We start from the raw sequence: 24,735 nt of genomic DNA on the forward strand, positions 1-24,735 counted from the left end.
CTGTATATAAATTTAAAGTCATTTTTTAATTAAAAAAAAGATAAAAGTGTTCAAATGAAAGCCTGCTTAAAGGATCTTTTTTTTTCTTTTTTATGCATTCCTTTATTTTTTACAGTTTTACTGAGGTGTGATTTACATTCCATGAAACTCACAGGCATGAGAGATCTTTAGGGACAATGGAAATAGTCTAAAACTGACTGGAGTAGTGTTTGCACAACTCTACACATTTACAAAAAATCACTGAATTATACACTTAAAATTAGTATCAAAGAGTCATCAAGGATTCTGAGAATGGGTGGCTTCTCAAAAGGGCCCAAGAAAGGAGACATGTTTTCTAGCTTTTGTCTTTGTTGATATGTAATTCAGGATCTAGAAAAAGTTACCTTCAAACACTATCTTTGCATAGTTATCAAGGAACTATTGGATATTCAAAGTTGAATAAGTCAGATATGGCTTGTAGAAATTTACAATAAAATTAGGATCAAAACCTCAAAAAAAAGAAGCTGTTGAAAGCAGGATACAGTAGTCCCACTTATCCACAGTTTCGCCTCCTGCAATTTCAGTTACCCACAGTCAACTGCAGTCCAAAAATATTAAATGGAAAATTCCAGAAAGAGTTCATAAGTTTTAAACTGCACGCCATTCTGAGTAGGGTAGTGAAATCCTGCACCTTCCCGTGCCATCCTGCTCCATGCAGCCCAGGAGGTGAATCCTCCCTTTGGCCGGTGTACCCCACACTTTAGGCACTTAACAGCCATCCACGTTTTCAGACACGGACTGCTGAGGTACTGCAGTTCTTGTGTTCACGAAAGCCTTGTTTTACTTCATAACAGCCCCACAGCACAAGAATAGTGATGCTGGCAACTCAAATATTCTCTTACTGAGCCTAATTTATAAATTAAACTCTATCACAGGTATGTATGTATAAGAAAAAAACATAGCATATGAAGGTTCAGTACTACCTGTGATTTCAGGCATCCACCGGGGGTCTTGGAACATATGCCCCGTGGATAAGGGGAGACTACTATACACAGATAAAGTATTGTATCTGAACTTACGTTACGTGGGTGCCCTTATTTACGAATGTATGACTCCCAAAAGAGACTGTACACTCCTAGAGGGCAGGCACCACATCTGAATCCCCACCACCAAGCACAGTACCCACCTGTACTGAAAGTTTAAACGTCATCCCCTCTAAGAATGCAGAGGTACTAGATTCCTCTTAGCTGGAATCAGGGTACAATGTAAGCCAAAACTAACACAACAAAGAGGACACTGAAAACAGAAAACAGAAGGCAAGGAAGGGTTGGGATAGGTGTAGGAGGGAGGGCAAAACTGGAATATGAGATAGTCTGGAGAGGATAAAATGCATTCATTAGGCTGTAAGTTAGAATACGTAAAAAGAAAACAGTCAAAATCAGCAAATCCACAGAGCTTATCCCAAAGTCTCTCAATTAATTTTTGTTTCGTATTACCCAATTTACCACCCCAATTTCTCTTCTTCAACAGTGCTCACAGCATCAAGTAAAACAGTGAATTTCATAAAGCCTTGAGTTTGTATATTACCAATTTATCCTAACTCCACTCTGGCTGATATATTTCACATTTACAAAATCCTTGTGGATGGTAAATATCACAAGATCACATTACGAGAATAACCAAAAATAAATAAAAATGTGATGGGCTTCCCTGGTGGCGCACTGATTGAGAGTCCGCCTGCCGATGCAGGGGACACGGGTTCGTGCCCCGGTCCGGGAAGATCCCACATGCCGCGGAGTGGCTGGGCCCGTGAGCCATGGCCGCTGAGCCTACGCGTCCAGAGCCTGTGCTCCGCAACGGGAGAGGTCACGGCAGTGAGAGGCCCGCGTACGGCAAAAAAAAAAAAAAAAAAAAAAAAAAAAATGTGATGAATATTTCAGCTTCTTTCCTTAAAAAAAGACCATACGGTGGAAAATATAAACAACCTAGCAATATTTTTATCATGCACAACAGAGCATTTACACATATTCCTTGCTTTATAACAATTTTCATTCAGAAACTTTAATGCAGTCATCCATCTCCAAGTTGACTGCTATCAAAAGTTGTATATGATTGCAGAACCAAGAAGAAGCCCTCCTCCTGTGGTTTCATAATGTACTTACCTTTCCAAAATTTGTGAGACCATTCCCCCAGAAATACCTTTATGTACTTACATCCTAGGCCAAAAACTGAAAGGCTTAAGAAGTAATAAGGTAATCTGACTTATGACAAGTTATTATCATGTAATAACTATTGAAGGTATGATCAATTCAAACCTACGGTCCCAAGTGAACCCCACTTACGCTCCTGAAACAGTGCTAGGAAAAAAGAAGTCCGATACTGACCTTTGTAAAAAACCAAGACAACGGAATAGTCATCATGAAATAAACTAAACAAAGCAAAAAAACAGCAAAAGATTAAGACATAAAATGCACATCTTTTAAAAAAGACAAGAAAAATAAAACAGAAAAATGTGGGGCAGAATACAAAATATAAGAGAGAAAAAAGGAAGAGAAAAATCAAAAAAAGAAACATAATAATTTTTCTTCTCCACTCAAGAAATTAGTCACTTATCCAAGGAGCCCACAGATGGAGAGGTACCAATTGACAGAGCTCTTATACTAGATGTTATTGCTTAAATGTACACTGCATGTATTTGCTGCCTTCAATTATCTGAAATTTTAATTGGAAATATAAGATTTATTAATCAAAATTTAACAATTAATAAAGTACGATATATATGCATACATAGTAATTCTATGTATGAAAATGAACAGGCCCTAGTTGCCTGTGGCCTGAACTATGGCCTGAACTTCGTCACCTATGAGTCACCCAGCCACTAGTATCTCCAAACTAAATCAACATTCCTCAAAGCATAGTTGATATGTTTCCTCATCTCAAAAATCTGAGTTCCTTAAAGAACAGAAAAGCCAATTAACGCTCCCAATTACCTGACCTCAGCGTGCCTTTCACACACCCATTCTCCCACCACAACTATCACCTCTCCTCCCCTCCCACACACACCCTACAGTGTCAGCCAAGCTGCACCACTTGAAATTTTCCAAAAATAAACTGTGGCTTCCTGTCTCTTGTCACTGTTCACAATGTCACTTTGTCTGGAACACCCATCACGTCCAGATCATATCCATTCTGCAAAGTAAGTCCTAATGCCACCTGCCATACTCCCCTGATCCTTCAAGGAAATAATATCTCCTTTATCTGGATCCCCACATCCCTATATGTGCACTCTTTTAAGGCCCTTACTTCTTTCCAGTTTGCAATCCTGTTATATATATGTATGTATGTGTACATATATACACACACATATATTTAAATAAAGAAATAAATATATTTGACATTACAAATATATATATGTGTGTGTGTGTGTGTGTGTATATATATATATATATATATATATATATATATATATATATATTAGATATACAGTTGACCCCTGAACAGCACAGGGGTTAGGGGCACCAATCCCCACCCCTAGCAGTCAAAAATCTGTGTATAACTTTACAGTCGGGCTTCCCTATCCACGCATGCATGTAATACTCAACCAACCGTAGATCATGTATTCCTATAGCATGTATTTAGTGAAAAAAATCCATGTATAAGTGGACCTGCACAGCTCAAACTCATGTCATTCAAGGGTCAACCGCATATGCATATACATATATGTGCATATTATTTCTCATTCAAGCATATGAGACCTTGAAGTCAGGATTGTTCTCCATCTTTATATCTTCCACAAACCTAACATTGTGTTGCACACGGCAAGCCACAATAAATAAGACAGTAGTGGAAAGGCCAAATAACAATAGAATAGACTTTCTACCTCATCAATCTTTACTAATAACAGGCAGACAATTCCTCTAACAGAACACATATACTTTTTAAGGGACAATAGATTAATTTTTTTAATGTATATAATTGCTGAGAAAGATATTAATAACTGCACTAAAACAATAAAAATAAGTTGAACTAAACCAAGAAAAGGACTTAAAAGAGCAAAGAGCAAACCTCGCTTGAGGTTTATATAATAAAACATGGTATCAAAGAAGATGTAAACATAAAGAAATAGGTCACCCTCAACAAAAATCAAGCCAGCAATTGGAGTGTCATGGGTGCGATATGTGATGACAGTCTGAGTATGCACTGTCTAGCCTTGGCAAAATTCACAACAGAGAACTAAGCACGTCAAAGCAAAACACATTCTATCCCCTTTCTAGCAGCAGAATTTAGTGACGACATATTAGTGAAGCCATGCAAGGAAAATACAAGATCTGAAACATAAAAACAAACATTAGGGCTTCCCTGCTGGTGCAGTGGTTGGGAGTCCGCCTGCCGATGCAGGGGACACGGGTTCGTGCCCCGGTCCGGGAGGATCCCATATGCCGCGGAGCAGCTGGGCCCGTGAGCCATGGCCGCTGAGCCTGCGCGTCCGGAGCCTGTGCTCCACAACGGGAGAGGCCACAACAGTGAGAGGCCCACGTACCGCAAAAAAAAAAAAAAAAAAAAACACCAAACATTAAAAGGCCATACTTTATATAAGAAGTTGACAGGAATAAAAAACAATGGACTTCCCTGGTGGTGCAGTGGTTAAGAATCCACCTGCCATTGCAGGGGACACGGGTTCCAGCCCTGTTCCGGGAAGATCCCACACACCACGGGGCAACTAAGCCCAGGCGCCACAACTACTGAGCTTGCGCTCTAGAGCCCGCGAGCCGCAACTACTGAGTCTGTGTGCCACAACTACTGAAGCCCACGTGCCTAGAGCCCGTGCTCCGCAACAAGAGAAGCCACCGCAATGAGAAACCCGTGCACCGCGATGAAGAGTAGCCGCCGCTCGCCAAAACTAGACAAAGCCCGCGCGCAGCAACGAAGACTTAACGTGGCCAAAAATAAATAAATAAATTTATTTTTTTAAAAAAATACAATTTTCTTTTTCTTATAATGTTTATTTTATCATCAAAAGAAATATTTGATTTAAGAAAACAATTATTTGCAGCTTATACAATTACATTCAATTTTATAAAATGGGAAGAACTCTACTCTGAATGTGATCACTCACCTTCATCTAAAGTAAAACAAAGGTCTATTAGCATTTCAGATTTATTGTATTTAGAAAATTCTTTCCTATTTTTAAATTTTTTAATTGGCTAGACTTTTGAAACTGATCTTCAAATTTCTTAAGGATATACCAACAGACTCTTCAAGACAGAATCTACACAAATCAAAAGGGAAAAATTAATAGCATTATATTTGTTCAATCCTATCATTTCCTGAATATCCACTATGTATTTAATCCTCAAAACAACTAGTGGCTCACTGAATACTCATTTCAGTTCCTTTTTCTCCCTTCCTAAGAGAGATTCTTAAAATAACTACATAGAACTTGTAGAAATAAGAAATGTAAAAAAATGAAACTAAAAATACAATGACTAGTTTTGAAAAGAGATGAGGCACAGAAGAATTAGTAAATAGAAAATATATCAGAAAAAATTAACCAGAATACATGATTTTTTTCTAAACAAGATCATATGTATCAATTTATTATATTTATAATAGATATCAAAAGTGCTTCAAACTACTTTCTTCCTTAAGTAAATAGCTATACAGAAAAAATTAAAATAATCTTTTACTTCTCTTTTTCAACAACAACAAAGGGGAAAAAAAGAGAATGAGAAAATTAAAGGTGAGTCCAGGATACTCAATATCTAGATAATAGACATTCTGGACAGAAGAGAGGAAACAGAGGGGAAGAAATAATCAAAGAAATAATTCAGTGAATTTTCCCAAAGGTGAGTATCCAAATTGAATGGCCAATACCATGGATATTTGGGGAAAAAAAAAAAAAAACCTACTCCAAGACATAACACAGTCAAATTTCAGAACACTGGGGGAAAATAGAAAATAAAATCTCAGCTTTCAGACAGAAGGGGGACCAAAAAAATAGACCAAAAAAAAAAAAAAAGGGATTTTACACTAGAGTAACATTAGAATTCTCAAGAGCATCTTTAGACATACAAGCCCTCAAAAAATATACTCCCCATGAATTCTTTCTTAGGAGGTTACAGAAGGTTGTGATTCACCAAAATAGCCAAAGGAATCAACTAAAATAAGCTAACCACTATTTACAATAGCCAGGACATGGAAGCACCTAAATGTCCATCAACAGAGGAACGTTTAAAAAAGATATGGTACAAATATACAATGGAATATTACCCAGCCATAAAAAAGAATGAAATAATGTCATTTGCAGCAACGTGGATGGACCTAGAGATTGTCATACTGTGAAGTAAGTCAGAGAGAGAAAAACAAACATCATATGATATCATTTATATGTGGAACCTAAAAAAATGGTACAAATGAACTTATTTCCAAAACAGAAATAGAGTCGCAGATTTAAAAAATAAACATGGTTACCAGGGAGAAAGGGGGTGGGGAGGGATAAATTAGGAGATTGGGATTGACATATACACACTACAATAAAATAGATAACTATAACTAATAAGGGCCTACTGTATAGCACAGGGAACTCTACTCAATACTCTGTAATGACTTATACGGGAAAAGAATCTAAAAAAGAGTGGATATATGTATATGCATAACTGATTCACTTTGCTGTACAGTAGAATTTAACACAACATTTTAAATAAACCATACTCCAATAAAAATTTTTTTTTAATAAAATAAGCTAAAAGTGGAAAGCAAGAAATTGGGTGGAGGAGTCAGTTTTTCAAACTATTTAATACTTGGTACTACGTACAGATATAATTCATAAAATAAAAGGTAAATTATACGGAAAAAAAAAACTCACATGTTGGGAGAAGATACGCATCATGCATATAATCAACCCAGAATTAATATCCAGATTATAGAAGAATGTCAAGATCAAACACCCAATAAAAAAATAAGAAATGATATAAAAACATTCTACAGATAAGAAATATGAATGGCCAATCACATGAAGTTTCTCAATCTCATCAGTTATCAGGGAAACTCAAATTAAAACTACAATGAGATACTCTTTTACACCTACTAGATCAGCAAATATTTAAAAGTCTGACATCAAGACTGCTAGTAAGAATGTGAAACAACAGAAACTTTCATACACTGCTGATGGGATTGTAAATTGGTAGAACCACTCTGGAAAACATTCGTTTAATCTAGCAAAGCTGAAGATGTATTTACCCAACAATTCAGCAATCCCACTCCTAGTTATATTATCCTACATAAATTCTTGCACATGTGTGAGAGAAATGCACAATAATTTTTGCCACAGTACTTTTTTTTATAACCAAAAAGATACTGGGGGCTTCCCTGGTGGCGCAGTGGTTGCGAGTCCGCCTGCCGATGCAGGGGAACCGGGTTCGCGCCCCGGTCCGGGAGGATCCCACGTGCCGCGGAGCGGCTGGGCCCGTGAGCCACGGCCGCTGAGCCTGCGCGTCCGGAGCCTGTGCTCCGCAAAGGGAGAGGCCGCGACAGTGAGAGGCCCACGTACCGCAAAAAAAAAAAAAAAAAAAAGATACTGGAAACAAGCTAAATTTGGAGAAAGGATAAATATGTTGCAATTTATTCACAAAACGAAATATCCTAATAGTACTTAAAAAGGAACGAACTAGAGCAACATACATCAAAAAGCAAGTCACAAAGCAAGACTTGTATGTCTCCTGTATGATTCCATTTATATACTCATAACTAAATATGAATAAGTGGTAAAACTACAAAGAAAGCAAGAGAATGATAAGCAAAACTCAGGACAGTGGCTATCTCTAGGGGGTCAGAGAGGACGGGATCAAGGAAATATAAACGGGACTTCAGTGTAGCTGTATGCGGGTGTGTGTGTATTCTTTTGTAGTATAAAAATTTCATAATAATAAAAATTCCAAACAAAACACAAGGACAAGGGCCTCCGTGGTGGCGCAGTGATTAAGAATCCACCTGCCAATGCAGGGGACACAGGTTCCATCCCTGGTCCGGGAAGATCCCACATGCCGCAGAGCAACTAGGCCCGTGCGCCACAACTACTGAGCCTGTGCTCTAGAGCCCGTGAGCCACAACTGCTGAGCCCTCATGCCACAACTACTGAAGCCCGCGCGCCTAGAGCCCGTGCTCCACAATGAGAAGCCACCGCCACGAGAAGGCCGCGCACTGCAACGAAGAGTAACCCCCGCTCGCCACAACTAGAGAGGGCCCGCGCGCAGCAGCAAAGACCTAACGCAGCCAAAAATAAATCAATTTAATTAATTAATTAAAAAACACAAGGTCAAACCTATAATTGAACAGAATACAAAACTTCCATACATTTTCAATCAAAACACTTAAGTACATTGAGGGTCAGAGAGTTTAAAGACTTGCCAAGAGAATAAGTCTCAAAATTCAGAACTCAAGCTAGATTTGCCTGACTCAAAATTTTATATTCTTCCCTTTTAGAGAACCAAAAAGTTAGCTTGGCTAATTTACAAAATATATGTAAATTTCATTCTCAAATAACAAAATGAAAGGGAGAAATCATTGGAAGTAGAAAATGTCAAAAGTTTTAGGTAACCCTCAATGTAGATGGCAAATATATACATGAAGAAGTGGCACATATGAGAAATGGAATATAGAGGCACAAATCATTTTATTGTGCTTCGCTTTATTGCACTTTACAGATATTACGTTTTGGGGGGGTTTTTTGTTTTGTTTTGTTTTGTTTACAAACTGAAGGTTTGTGGCAACCTTGTGTAAAGCAAGTCTATCAGCACCACTTTTTCAACAGCAATTGCTTCTTGTCTCTGTGTCACATTTTGGTAATTCTCTCAATATTTCAAACTTTTTCATTATTATTTTATTTGTTAATGGTGATCTGTGATCAGTGATCTCTGAGGTTACTATTGTAATTGTTTTTTGTTTTGTATTTTTTCATTAAGCTATGTACATTTTTTTTAGACAGAATACTACTGCACACTTAACAGACTACAGTATAGTGTAAACATACTTTTATAGGCACTAGGAAATCAAAAAATTCGTGTGACTTGCTTTATTGCAATATCCCCTTTATTGCAGGGGTCTGGAATTGAATCCACAGTTGTGCCTGTAGTGGTAGGAATCGACTATGCAGCAATCAGTGCAGCCCTAACTTTCACAGAAGGAAAGGAGAAGGGAGGAACATCTATTGAGGTCCTTCTATGCAAGGGCATTTCACATGCACTATTTTTTAACTCTCTCAACAATGCTATGTGTTATGCATTAACCGCATTTTACAGATAAGAAAAATAAGATTTAGAGAACTAAGAGAGAAGATATTCCTCAGTGGATATTCCCAGTGCCCGATCAGACTCAGGAGAAGCTCAGTCTGCCAAACAGATGAGCATGAATGTTCAGAAGACGAATGCAACAGGGGCTTCCCTGGTGGTGCAGTGGTTAACAATCCGCCTGCGAATGCAGGGCACACGGGCTCGATCCCTGGTCTGGGAAGATCCCATATGCCGTGGAGCAACTGAGCCCGTGCGCCACAACTACTGAGCCCATGTGCCGCAACTACTGAGCCTGCGTGCTGCAACTACTGAAGCCCGCGTGCCTAGAGCCCGTGTTCCACAACAAGAGAAGCCACCAAAATGAGAAGCCTGCGCACCACAAGGAAGAGTAGCCCCCGCTCGCCGCAACTAGAGAAAGCCTGCGTGCAGCAACAAAGACCCAACGCAGCCAAAAATAATAAATATTTTTTTAAAAATAGAAGATGACAGCAACAATATTTCGGACGTTAGGATAACTATACACAAGCGGGGGAAATAAAGAAACCAAAATAAAAATCAGAACGGACAACTTCTTCTCTCTGAAACTGTGCCAAGACTTCTACATCCACCTAATACTCCACCAAATATGAGAGCAAACAGTTGCTTACCTGTGCCCAGGATGGTAAATAGCTGTGTTGATTCCATGAGGATAATGACTACTGAAGCTGAAACAGTGACTCTCTTGATAGCTCTGATTTGTTCCAACACTACATTCAAGAAGGTAAATAAGAAATAAATACCATTAAACCACAGTGAGATACCACTAAATACCCATTAAAATGTTTAAAATTAAAAAGATAGACACCACCAAATACTGTTGAGAACATAAAACTACCAGAACTCTGATAAATTATTAGTAGGAATATGAATGATATAACCACTTTGAAAAAGCTCTGGCAATTTCTTATACAACCAAACTATCCACCCTATGACTCAGCAGCTCCACTTAAAGATATTGACCCAACAGAAATGAAAGCATGTATCCATAAAGACTTGTACAGGGACTTCCCTGGTGGTCCAGTGGTTAAGACTCTGTGCTCCCCATGCAGGGGGCCCGGGGTTCGATCCCTGGTCAGGGAACTAGATCCTGCATGCCTCAAAGAAGATCCCACATGTGGCAATGAAGATCCCACGTGTTGCAACTAAGACCCGGCATAGCCAAATAAATAAATAAATATTTTTTTTAAAAGAAAAAGATTAACTGATTTGGGAAATAATTACATTTGGAAAATCCCTTCACAGCAACACCTAGATTAGTGTTTGATTTAATAACCAGGAGAAAGTGTGTGTACACCAGAGGCTTGGGATTTGGGGAGCCATCTTAGAATTCTGCCTACCACAGTAGGATTTAGCAACTGGAGAAGATGAGCTAAGACCCGGCATAGCCAAATAAATAAATAAATATTTAAAAGAAAAAAAAAAAAAAAAAAGACTTGTACAAGATTAGTCATAGCAGCCTTATTCACAAAACCAGAAACTTAGAGGTCCATCAACAGAAGAATGGATAAACAAATCATGAGTGTTATGGACTGAAGGTTTGTGATCCCCATAGATTGAATGTCTGTATACCCCAAAATTCATATAAGACTCTAATGTCAATGTGATGGTACTTGGAGGAGGAGTCTTTGGGATCTATTAGGTAAGGCAAAAGAAAGGAACCCCCATGAATGGGATTAGTGTCCTTATAAGAAGAGGCTGGAGAGCTAACTAGCTCTCTTTCCACCATGTGAGGATTCAAGGAGAAGTCAGCCGTCTGCAACCCAGAAGAGGGCTCTCACCAGAACCTGACCATGCTGGCACCCTGATCTCAGACTTCCAGCTTCCAGAACTGTCAGAAATAAATTTCTGTTGTTGGTAAGTCACCCAGTTTATGGTATTCTGTTACAGCAACCCAAACTAAGACAAATGAGATATTCATACAATGAAATACTAATCAGCCATAAAAAGAATAAATTACAGATACATGTAAAAATAAGGATGAATCTCACGATAAGCTGAATGAAAGAAGACTTAGACAAAAGAGTACATACTCTATGAGTCCATTAATGTAAATCACTAGAACAGGCAAAACTAATCTATGATGGAAAAAAATTATAAACAGCAGTTGCTCTGAGGGTGGGTGTGGACAAAGATTTACTGGGAAGAGGCATGAGGGAACTTAATAGCATGATGGTAATGTTTTGTATCTTGACAGGGGTATGACTTGCACAAGTGTTCGTCATAACTCACTGGCTGGTACACTTAAGATCTGTGCATTTCACTGTATGCAAATTTTATTTCAAATGAAAGAAAACTATAAGCAAATATTGAACTTGAATTAATGAACTTTAATTAATGATATGCATGCTAAAGTATTTATGTACTGACTCTGAACTATATTAAAAAATAGAACTGATTAATGGCCAGATAGAAATATGGGTCAAAATACGACACAGCAAGAATAGTAAAATGCTAAATAGAATTTAAGTGGAGGTATGTGAGAGTTCACTATAAAAGTCTTTCAACCTTCCTTTTATATTTGCCATTTTTCATAATAAAATGCTAAAAGGAAAAAAAAAGCACCAAAATCCGACACTAAAGCAGAGAAATAAACATTATTTCAAACAGGGCATCCCAAATAAAGTGCATTTTTACCTTACAAGGTAGCTTCTAAGTTCTCCTCGGTAATTGATGACCAAGAGTTCTGCAGACCACTGTGCACTTGCTTTATACTCTAAAAATATCAACCCAGCAATGGCATAGCTCAGATCACCTGCTAAACTAGATGCCTGTGAAAGAGGAGGAAATTAAGTTACTAAAAAGATACTAGATAGAAGTTAACGTGTAATTGAAGGATATTCAAGAAACTAGCCTTGCCAGGTATCCTTTAAGTAAGATAGCCCAGAATTGATCATATGTGAAGAATCATGTAAGCCAAAGTGCCTAGAACTAGACACCCAACTCTAGACCAGCCTTCCCCCAACCACAGGCTGGAACCACAGCAGCCTCTTTGGGTGAGATGTTCCCCTAGTAGGGGAATTTCCGTGCAGACTATACTTCCACTGCAAAAAAAGAAGAAAAAAAAAATACTAATGCTATCATTCCGCCTCAAAGAATTCTACGATTCAGAATTCAGACATAAGCTCTCAAATGTTAATTTCCACTGCCAGTAGTACCCAATGCTAAAAAAAAAAAAAAAAAAAAGAAAGAAAGAAAGAAAGAAAGAAAGAAAGAAAAATGCCTCCAGTTACTTCCGTTTGCCTAATCAGCAATTTAAAGGGAAGGACACTTAAAACACTCACTCAATGCCAGCCTTTTTCTATCAACTAAATACCAGGCTATATCTGCTGAGGATCTGGAGGGCATGTGTACCTCAGCACACATAGCAAAGCGCAAAATGAAGTTTCCCACCCTGAATGGCTCCTCATCGTCTAGAACCGCTCAATAAAGTGGTGCAGCCACACACAGCTGCTAAGCACTTGATGCATGGCTAGTCCAAATTGAGATATGCTATAAATATAGAAATACACGCCAAATTTCAAAGACTTATGACCAAAGAAAGAAAGTGAAATATTTCATTAATCATTTTTACACTGTCATTTCAACATGTAATCATTTTAGATATGTTGTAATAAATAAAATATATCAAATAAATTTCACCTGTTGAACTTAACGTTACTAAAAAATTTTAAATTACACACGTGATCACATATATAGCTCACATTACGTTTCTGTTAGACAATGCTAGTCTAGAAAATAGTAACTCAGCCTACTTAGTTTGCTTTCCCAGAACTTCTATACCAGGAGCCCAATGTACTTTTTCAAGTTTTTCCACTCATTTCTGAACAAAAATCATTCTCTATATCCTTGGTTCTCACTCCTAGCTTCTCATTACAATCAGCTGAAAGCCTTGAAACAAATATTTAAGTCCAGGGCTCACTCAGATCAATGAAGTCAGACTCTCTGTGGGGGGAGCCAGGGCAATCCAGCAATTTGTTTAGTTTTTCTTTTTCTTTTCTTTATAAAGCTTTGCAGGTGATTCTAAGATGCAGCCAGAGTTAGAACCACTGTTCTACCTGCCCCTTTATTTTGCTCACTTGAGGAAGGAGGATACAAAGTAAAGAGCACGAATTCCTGAAAGAGACACTAATTAACTGGATTACCACGGGAAAAGTCATTTTACTTCCTCACAATTTATGCTCTCTAAACTGTAAAATGAGGATAATAAGTACCCAATCTACTCAAAGGGTGTTGTGAATATTAAACAGGAATGTATATCAAAGTCATTAATAAAGTACAAAGCACTATACAAATATAAGTTATTACCACCATTAATTTTTTTCTCCACTCTCCATTTCAGTTTCTATCACTTTAGGGTAACAAATTCTAACTCCTCCCAGGCTGGTTCTGCTGCAAAGGCCCACTGACTTCTTTCCTTCACTGTAACTTTACAACAGCTTTCTGTACCTCTATTTAGTATTTACTTACTACCACCTTATAATAATGGTAGATTATGTCTGGATAGTGCATTACAAAATGCAAAGAATAAATATTTAGCGTACAGATCTCTAACTAGAGCTAAGCATCTTAAGTGCACAGCTTATTATTCTGATTTACATTTATAGTTCCTCTCTCACCACATTCATTCATTCAAGTACCTATACATGAAAGGTAGTCCAAAAAAATATGTTTTCAGTTTAAGGTATGTACATACCGGGGTTATAACAAAGAGTTCACTTCCCATGAGATCAAACACTCTCACAGTTCCCGTGCTTTCAGCATAGGCCAGCAGGGTGCAATCGTAACTCCATGCCACACGTCTCCACTGGGGTTTTGGGTCTTTTGGAACTAGAATGAAAAGAAAAGAAGTGCTTTTAACATTATCAAGATAGTTAATACCTATAGTTCCTGCAGCTAAAGAGAGTATTCAAGTATGACATCATTTCCTAAGGGTCTCTAAAACTCCTGTTCAGTAGAAAAGAACAGCTCCCAGAAAGCCACTTCAAGTAAGAGTGGGAAATGTAAACCGTGACAAGCCTTGCCCCACTTACTTAAGAAGCAAAGTCTACTGACACCAGTGGTCTGCTGAATGCTGAGCAAGCCCTCATCTGGTAAAGGTTCAGGAATGATATACCTCAAAATACTAATGAAATTACGAGAGATCAAAAGCATAAAGATTAAGCAGAAAACTATTACAATCCAGTGAGTTAAGTTCCTCCAAAAGCAAAAAAAAAAAACCTCAAAATTTCAACTGAGATCTTTTAGATATGTATTTCAAATATAGATGGTAAAGAAAAACAAAGTGGGATTATACTGACACAGAATTAGAAAGAGAAAAGAATACATACGTATATTAGGCAACTGAATCAGGAACTGTTCTCAATCAATTACAAAATTATAAGATTTTGAGAATGAACACCTTAATAATCTGACACCGGTATCTTCTTCTGTTCTGAATTTTTCAGTACAACAATAGAAAGGCTACCGGCTGCAAAAGAGAAAGGGGCTGTGAAACTCTAAACTGTTTTAGGTTTGTCTGAGGTTGCTGATGTTTCCTTTGCTCCTGTTTCCCCTTATTAGAATCCCAGAACTGAAGAGCCAGGTAGGACCACCAGTGCCTTCCCTTTACCAGCAAAAATTCCAAATCATTAGGAGCCTCAAGGTGACACCAGGAGTCACGATCAGAACAAACCCAGAACGTAAGCAGGCTGCCTTCCCGCGCAGTGTGCACTTCATTACAACACACGGCCCCTCAGTCAGAGCCTGGATTTAGCCTGAGGATTAATGACTCAGAAATGTTTCTGAAATTTATTGCCTTCTCTCTATTCCTCTGCTAATGTCACAATTCAGGCTTCATCATCTCTGGCTTAGACTCTCATGACAGCCTCCTAATGGGTCTTCCCACCTTCAGGCTCTTCCCCTCTAATCCTTCCTCAACAGTACCCAAAGCTATCTTTGTAAAAGAGAAAGATGAAGAGATCACATCTTTCCCCTGCTTTAAAATCCCTGATGTTTATCCATTTCCAAAAAAATCAAGTCCAAACTCCTCCATATGCATGAAAGGCCCTTCACCAACGGTCCCATCAGAGCTTTCCAATTCACCTCCCCGCCCTTCCTCCATCATACACCTAATAACCCACCAATAACACAACCACCTGGCAAATAAACCATGCATACTCCAGTCTGTGTCTCTCATGCACATTGCTGCTTCTACCTAGAATGTTCATCTCCAATGCTACTCCAAGGGTACTTGTTTGTTAAACCATCTGTGGTAACAAACTGTCACTTCTTCCTTCTTTGACACTCTTCAAAACTGACTGCCCTCCTCTGTGTGCCCCCAAATATGCTGTACAAGTCTCTCATAGTACTTATCACATCAGACGATGTTGTTTACATGATTATTTCCCCCACAAGTGTCTGAGACAATGTCTTACTCAACACTGCCATCCCAGGATCTGGAACAGAAAGTGATTAACGTTTCACTAATGAGCAAAGCCCCAGCCTCTCAGAAAAATCTAGAGTAACGGGGTAAGGTAATGCTAAGGGTTTACTGTTCCTCAGGGACTAACAATTAAACGTGAATTATATAACTGAAGTCTTCTCTCCACCTAACAGAGGTACTGTAGAATTTAAACCCCCCTCATCTCTGCAATATATGTAAAATATGTTCTGTATATGGGAAAAGTATACCAGATGTCAATGAGTTTCTTCATTTTGACTATTTTTCAAAGGTAAAAAGCAAGCCAAAAAAAGCCGAGAGAGGCCCCTGAACACAGAAGGGTCTAGGGAATTTTATTAAAGCCTAACGAAATACTGCATACACTTTGGAAAAGCAATTTTTTAAAGGTGGGAATAAAATGAAGAAAAAGATCAGTTCTCTGTCCTCAGTTTTAAAAAACAATGAAACTTGGAAGTAAACTTAAGCACAAAATGATAAACAACAGAACACTTCAAGACCCACAAATACACAGATGCTACACAAACACCAGCAAGAGGACAATTTAATGCCCTGAAAAATATTCATGTTCTAAAGAAACACAGCAACATGTTTCCACTGTCTCTGTTTTACCTGCGATAACATCTTTCCTCTTCATTTTGATAGGAGGATATATAGATTTATGTACTACCTTCTGTATCTGTCTGAAGTAAGTTCCACCTGAAGGGACTTTGTTTTTACTATTACTTCCAGTTATAACCAGCAGCTCCAGAAAACTCAGCATGTGTTTTGACCCAGATAAAGATATGTTTTCATTACAAGAGAAGGTTTCACACAACAATGTGAAAGTAAAGACATTATCGTCAGATTTTTCCAGCACCCTGTGTGGTTTTGGAGAGGAAAGAACAGCACAGATTTGTACAAAGCCAATGTCAACGGAGTTTCTGAAAAGTATTCAAACAGGCTGATGATAAAGTTAACCAGCAGTGTGACAACTGCCACGTTGCTGGTGAAACCACTTACAGCCGCGCTCATCCTGCACTGGCTGCGGCCCTTCAACCTGCACCACTGCCGAGCTTGCTTCCACCTCAGAGGTCCTGTCAGCGCTGCCTGCTCTGCCTGGAATACTCTTCTCCAAACCTGTCCCTGGCTCCTTTCCACCTTTCACGTCTCAATTTAAATCTTGCCTGCTTAGGCAGTGTGCTCTGACCACCCTGTCTAAGCAGCCTCGAGGTCCCGTTGTTCTTCTCCATTCCAATGATTTCATATCTTTCACAGCTCTTATCCCAAATCAGTATATATTTGCCTACTTTTGATTGTCTGCCTTATGCATTAAACTATAAATTCCAAAACGTCATGTGCTGTGTCCGTATTGTTCATAACTTTATCACCAGCATTTCGTACTCGGCTGGGACACAACAGCACTCAAGTGCTAAAGGAGCACACTTCAATCCAGTGCTCATGTACCCAAATTAGAAATGGAAAAGGGAAAAAATTACAAATAAGGAACACCGGGTTTTATTCTCAGTGCTGCCGTAAAACAGCTGGGTGTGACCATGGGGCGATCACCAAGGGTTCAATGAACACTCTCTCCCAAACATTCTTTGACTTTTACATCAAGAACCAGTGAGCAAGAGCAAACTAGTGGCACTAAGAGCCATGCAGAGGAGCTAAATATGTAAATGTTTGAAATTAAAGTAGAAGATATGAGAAAATTTTTACAATCCTAGAATAAGAAAGGTGAAAGCATACAAAACTTGGAAGTTATAAAGGAAAAAAATGACAAATGCAGTTACCAAAAAAAAAAAATTCACCATGGGAAAAAAAGACACTATAACACATTTAAAAGACAAATGGATTGGGAAAAATATTTGCAACATATATCACAAAGGGTTAACATTCATACTATATAGAAATAATAAGGAAATAGTCAAGTAAGGAAATAGTCAATAAGGAAAAGTCAAATAATCCAAGAGGAACATAGTCAAAAGGATATGATCTAACAATTCACAAACACACAAAAAAATAGCAACTTAACATATCCCCCTACCATATAACTAAACATATGCAAATTGGAAATGAGAAGCTTTTTTTCCCTCTGCCTAACCTGATGAATATTTTAGAAACAGGTAACATATGGTGCTGACAATGGAGAAAAGAAATAGCTTTATAATCATACCTTTTACATGGCTGTATAGTAAGTATAACTTTCAGGAAGGAAATATGGCAGTAGCTACATTTTGTATACTACACCCATGGACAAACAGGATGTCTTTTCCAGTGCTGTTAGAGGGGGAAAGGGACAAAGACGGGAAGAGAAAGAATAAAACAAGCCACCGTACACAATCTAAATTTCTACTAAAAGGGGAATAGATAAATAAAACGTGGTTCACATTCTCACAATGGAACACTGTGGCTTCATTTAAAAGACTGGATTACACCTGTGCACACTGACTGGGAAAGACATCCTCAATACAGTAAGTGCGGGAGCAAAAGCTGAAGAACAAAATACATAAGATGATCTTGTTTTTTTACCTAAAAAAAGTCAATCCATCTATGTACAGGTTCATATAAGCAAAGAAGGCTTTATATTAAACCATTAATGTAAGTTTCTATGAAGAATGCAAATTGAGATGATAAAACAATCTTTTTGTTACTTCTGCATTGTTTGAATTTGTTCAAAGTATGTACTGCTTTTGTAATTAAAAGAAAAAAAAAAAAACAATCCAGAGTAACTACTTTCAGACGAGGCTGCCCACCATAGCCTAAAAAAAGAGACTAAGTTAGGAAATTTTATTTGAATTTTAAATAATGTCCATAAATTTTGCAAATGTGATGAAATCTATGAATCCACTGATCTTAGACGGTCAATAAACCTAAAGCAGGAAAACTAGAAAAAAATCAAGTCACATGATAACCAAATTTCTGAAATCAATGAAAAAGAGAAAATCTTAGAAGCAGCTAGAAAAAAAAAGACACATTACCTACAGAAACAACAGCAATGACTGCTGATTTCTCATCAAAACAATGCAATGATATCTTTAAACAGCTGAAAGAAAAAAAAAGGTCAACCTGGAATTCTATATCCAGAGAAAATATTTTACAAAAATGAAGGCAAAAATCAAAGATGGTTTCAGACCAACAATAAGAGAATTTATCAACAGACCTGCATTACAAGAAATATTAAATAATTTCTTCAAGTTGAAGGAAAACACTATCAAATGGAAACTTTTACAGAAAGAAAAAGTTGAAAAGTAACAGAAATGGAAAATAGAAGGAAAAATAAAACATTTACCCTTGTTTTTAATTCCTTAAAAAGTTACTTGACAAAAATAATAATATAAATAATATATTGTAGCAGTTTAGCATTTATAAAAAGTTTGACAACAGTACAAAGGAGTAGGAGGAAATGGATGTACACTGTGTAATAAAATAATTTTTAAATGCACATTGTAAACCGCAGAACAAATGCTAAAAGGAAACAGAGAAGAGATAGGACAAATAGAAAAATAAGAAGGTAAAACCTAACCAGTCCAAAAACTGCATTAACTGTAAATGTTCTATTAATCTCCAAAATATAAAAGCAGCTCATGCAGCTCAATATTAAAAAAACAAACAACCCAATCCAAAAATAGGCAGAAGACCTAAATAGACATTTCTCCAAAGAAGATACACAGATTGCCAGCAAACACATGAAAGGATGCTCAACATCACTAATCATCACTATGGAGAACAGTATGGAGGGTCCTTAAAAAACTAAAAATAGAACTATCATACGACCCAGCAATCCCACTACTGGGCATATACCCTGAGAAAACCATAATTCAGAAAGAGTCATGTACCGCAATGTTCATTGCAGCTCTATTTACAATAGCCTAAGTGTCCATCGACAGATGAATGGATAAAGATGAGGCACATATATACAGTGGAATATTACTCAGCCATAAAAAGAAACGAAATTGAGTTATCTGTAGTGAGGTGGATGGACCTAGAGACTGTCATACAGAGTGAAGTAAGTCAGAAAGAGACCTAGAGACTGTCATACAGAGTGAAGTAAGTCAGAAAGAGAAATAGAGACTGTCATACAGAGTGAAGTAAGTCAGAAAGAGACCTAGAGACTGTCATACAGAGTGAAGTAAGTCAGAAAGAGACCTAGAGACTGTCATACAGAGTGAAGTAAGTCAGAAAGAGACCTAGAGACTGTCATACAGATAAAGCAGAAACTAACACATCATTGTAAAGCAATTATACTCCAATAAAGATGTTTAAAAAAAATGTAAATGTTCTAAACATTACAATTAAATGACAGAAATTGTCACACTGAAAAAAAAGCATGACTCAAATTATATGCTTTCTATAAGAGATGTACATTTAACACAGATAAATGAAAAATAAGAGAAAAAATATGTCATGCAAATGCTAATCATAAAAAAGCTAGAGAGACTATAATAATATTAGACAAAATAGAATCCAGGACAAAGAGTATTACTGGAGATAGAAAGGGACATTCCATCACAGTAAAGAAGCCATTTCATCAAGAAGACAAAATAATACGTGTAGGCACCTATAAACTAGAACCCCTAAATACATAAAGACTGACAGAACTAAAGGGTAAAATAAAATACACAATTATATTTGGAAATGTCAACCCTCCTCTCTCAGGAAATGACAGAACAACTAGACAGAAAATCAGCATATATAAAAATGTGAACAGCTCTAACCCAACTCAATGTAACAAACATTGTAAACCACGATACCTAAAAACTGCACCATATGCAAGAATCAAATTCTTTTGAAGACAGACCATATGCTGGGCCATAAATCAAGTCTCAATAAGTTTAAAAGGTTAAAATCATATTGAATATGTTCTCTGACCACAACAGAATTAGATATCAATAACAAAAATGCTTATATTACAACAAGCTTAAATGCTTACAGAAGAAAAAAAGGTTTAAAGTCAGTGATCTAAATTTCCATATTCCATCTAGACAAATATAAACAAATTAAATCTAGTAAGCAGAAGAAAGGAAATAATATAGATAAAAGCAAAAATCAAAAGAAAACAACAGAAAAAGCAATCAAAACCTATTTTTATTGAATATTAATAAACTGATAAAACTCTGGCCTGATCAAGAGAAAAGAAAGAGAACACAAATTACCAATATCAAGAACAAAAGAGGGACATCACTACAGGTCTGACAAACAATAAAAGGATAATAAGGAAGTACTACAAACAACTTTAAGCCAATATATGCTAAAATTTAGGGGAAAATTCCATTAAAAAGACTGGAACTGAAAGAAGAGGAAATTGACATTTTAAAAAGCTTTATATCTATTTTTAAATTTTAATTAGGAATTAAAAACCTACTCACAGGGGCTTCCCTGGTGGCACAGTGGTTGCGCGTCCGCCTGCCGATGCAGGGGAACCGGGTTCGCGCCCCGGTCCGGGAGGATCCCACATGCCACGGAGCGGCTGGGCCCGTGAGCCATGGCCGCTGGGCCTGCGCGTCCGGAGCCTGTGCTCCGCAACGGGAGAGGCCACAACAGAGGGAGGCCCGCATACCACAAAAAAAAAAAAAAAAAAAAAAAAAAAAAAACCTACTCACAAAACTCCAAGTTTCACTGGTGAATTCTATCAAACAATTAAGAAATAATTCCAATTTTACACAAACTCTTGCATAAAACAAAAAAAGAAGGAACACTTGTCAACTCATTATTTTGAGACCAGCGCTACTCCAATTCCAAACCAGAAAAACATTACCAAAAAAAAAAAAAAAAAAATCTATAAACCAATAGCTCCATGAACATAGATGTAATAATCTGCTACCTATGTTATACACAATTATCTGCACAAAGGCCTAATGATGGTTCTACCATGCTTGTGAAATCAAGTGTAACACTGAGGTACTTACTCCTCAGAGATCAAATTTATGGCACTTTCTGGATAATTTGGATGATTGGGAGACCTACATCTTAACACTCAGGAAGTTATCCAGTAAAAAAAGATCATAGAAGATACTTCGGAAAGTTCTTCTTGAACTTCAACCTAAAAGACTTAACAATCTATCTTTAAGTGAAGAAAGCAGATTATAAAACATTTTCCTTTCACAGAGCATATCTATAGTAACAAGCACTTACAGAAAAATGTCTGAACGAACAGATCATGAGATGTTAATAGTACTTATCTCTGGATAGTATGCTTATTTTTATTTTCTACTTTTTGCTCATTCTTAGTTTCTAAAATTTTTACTGAGAATGTGCATTATTTTTTCAACAGGAAAAAAATTTACTGAAAGTTATGAAAAGAAATAGTTGCCATATAACCTGAGGCTCCTGAATCACAGTTCAAGAATGAAATGTTTCATTTCAAACTCTGGGTGCTTCAGACAGTCTGTGCTTCCCAACCTTTTCCATGTCAAGACACACGTAGAATATCATGTTTGTATGGCACCTCTGGGTAAACTGATGAGGTTGCTGGAAACTGGAGGCAACCAGCCTGAGCTCAGGCTGTCAGAGGGCCACCGGGCCACTGGAGGGCTCATGGGACCTCAGCCCACCTACACTAGGCAAGCTGCTGCTCAGCATTAGGAAGCTCTGGTTTCCGGAATCTCAAAATCAGAAATACGAGAAAAGTCTCCTCATTAACATAGTACAGCTCTGAAAATGTCTAATGCCATGTGCTATTTTTAGGTCACTATTCAAGATAGAAAGAGAAGACTGAATTACTATTTATGGCCTGGCAAACAGCCAACAAGTTGCAATCCGCATTTAAAACATCCTCAAACAGCATATATTTTATAAAACAATAACTGAAAAATACCAAAGTGGAACCAAATGGCTCCTATTTCAGTTTGCAGACTACGATACGTAGTTTCAAAAACGCGTTAACAACAATCCGGCTCCTTCTCTCCAGGCAGACACAGGAAATATCATTTGGCATATGAGAGTTATTCCCATAAAGATGAGTTAGATAATAAGCAAATGATCACTACCTCACATTACATGAAATGGAAAGAAGCCATTAATGCAGCATTAAAGTCATAAATCCACACATTCAGAAGCCAACAAAATAAAACATTAGTTCTCAAAGTATTATTACCTCACTCATGCTGCCACGTTAACTGTACACGGTAAAAGCTCCAACAAATACTACAATTTGTGTAAAATACAGAAGGGGTAATCTTCCCAATTTCATGTTAACTTACAGATTTCTCAGTTTACTTACTGATTCAGGGTAGGGTCTAATGTCAAAGCTCAAAGGGGCTGTCTGTCTGAATCACTCCAACATTCTGAGCACACTTCTCAGAAGCCCACTGCAGGCTCCCCTAGCCCTCACCCAACAAAAGGGAAGCACTGGGAAAAAAGGCAATTGAATACCCCCAAATTATTCTTCTCAGAACTTCTTGATCCTTATACATTATTTAAGCCAAGCCTGGTCCACTTTAATAAGTGCTGGTGAAAAAAACTATAGGAAGCAAATTCAGAAAATGCTAAAGCACCAAGGTTTAGAAATTCACAAAAACTACTCCCCTTCGATTTATTTTCAAAAAGATACTAAGCAAACACAGCTTCCTACCTACTCTTGTTGTTCTAATTGTGGTATGTATACACACCTGCATACAACAGGAATAAAAAACAGTAAATTACCCATAAACTTATATATGTCTATATATATGTACATAATACATACATATGTGTATGTATTATGTATATATATACTCATACATACACACACACACTCATGAACTTACAAAATTAACTCACAAGAAACAAGCAAATACACTTTTTCATAGATTCATTCATAAAAATCTCTTTAATAGTTCCCAACTACCATTATCCACTTGATACGGTCAAAAACTGTGTGCCTGCTATGTGTCAGACACCATGCTAGGCACTAAGAATGGAAAAAAAAAAAGTTGAGGAAGGCAGAAGCCCTGTCTTCAATCTAATTAGGAATCAAACAAGCAAGTCAACAATTTAAAAAGGAAAGATGAGGCTAAATGAAGTGACATAGGTACAAAAAGTCCTACAGAAACATTAAGAAAAATGCACAAATCATGAGGAAGAGGGCAAGAAAAAAAAGGTTTCCAAAAAAAGCTGATGCTTGAACTAAAACATGCAGAATTAATTAATTAAATATAAAGGTGGGAGTTTCTAGGCTAAAGGAACCATCTGTACCAAGGCATGAAAAGTACAACGGTGATGGAAAACTGCAAGCTACTTTATCCTAGATCACAGGATGTGTGGCAGGGGTATCTTACAGGACAGACACCGGCTGACTTGTGTCCTGAACTAGAAAATATGAACTGCATTCTATAGTCAACAGTGAACAACTGAAAGATTTTAGGCAGAATAACAGTAATAGTAACAGTAATAATAGCTTAATGCCTCCTAAGTACTTAGTATGTCAGACATTACGCTAAGAGCTTTTTTTTTTGCGGTACGCGGGCCTCTCACTGTCGTGGCCTCTCCCGTTGCGGAGCACGGGATCCGGACGCGCGGGCTCAGTGGCCATGGCTCACGGGCCCAGCCGCTCCGCGGCACGTGGGATCCTCCCGGACCGGGGCACGAACCCGCGTCCCCCGCATCGGCAGGCGGACTCTCAACCACCGCGCCACCAGGGAAGCCCGCTAAGAGCTTTATATATATTAGCTCACATCATTTTTCCACAACCCATTCTATAAGATTTTGCCTGTATCACAGATAATTGAGGCTCAGAGAGGTAACTTGTCCAAGGTTAATATTTAGGAAGCAGCGGAGCCAGACCTGAAGGGTAATCTTGATAGCATTCTCAAGGAAGAATGATCAATTTGACAAGCAGGGTAAAGTAATGATAAGTGAAGGGCATATAGAAGAAAATCTTGTCAGGAGACTTTTGTAAGAAACCAAGTAAAAAAAATGTTAAGAGCCTGAACCAGGGCTGTGTGGCTGAAGTGCACAAGCAGGAAGCAAGAGCCACGTAAACAGATTCCCAGGACTTGGTGAAGTTCAGAGAAGGGGAGGCTTCTCCGCTGG

The 24,735-nt window shown here is 37.7% G+C and overlaps 1 protein-coding gene across 1 annotated transcript in view; it reads right to left on the bottom strand.

Annotated features, from left to right (window-relative positions):
- NBAS (NBAS subunit of NRZ tethering complex) overlaps window positions 1–24,735 on the bottom strand; it is a 357,350-nt gene that overhangs the window by 319,652 nt on the left and 12,963 nt on the right. Inside the window, exons 7-9 of the mRNA XM_024119119.3 lie at window positions 13,999–14,132; window positions 11,940–12,073; window positions 9,914–10,012 (exon numbers count right to left, since the gene is read on the bottom strand). Coding sequence (XP_023974887.1) covers window positions 9,914–10,012; window positions 11,940–12,073; window positions 13,999–14,132 — 367 coding nt within the window. The remainder of the gene's footprint in view (window positions 1–9,913; window positions 10,013–11,939; window positions 12,074–13,998; window positions 14,133–24,735) is intronic.

Source organism: Physeter macrocephalus, chromosome 12 (genome assembly GCF_002837175.3).
Source record: "Physeter macrocephalus isolate SW-GA chromosome 12, ASM283717v5, whole genome shotgun sequence".
NCBI lineage: Eukaryota > Metazoa > Chordata > Mammalia > Artiodactyla > Physeteridae > Physeter > Physeter macrocephalus.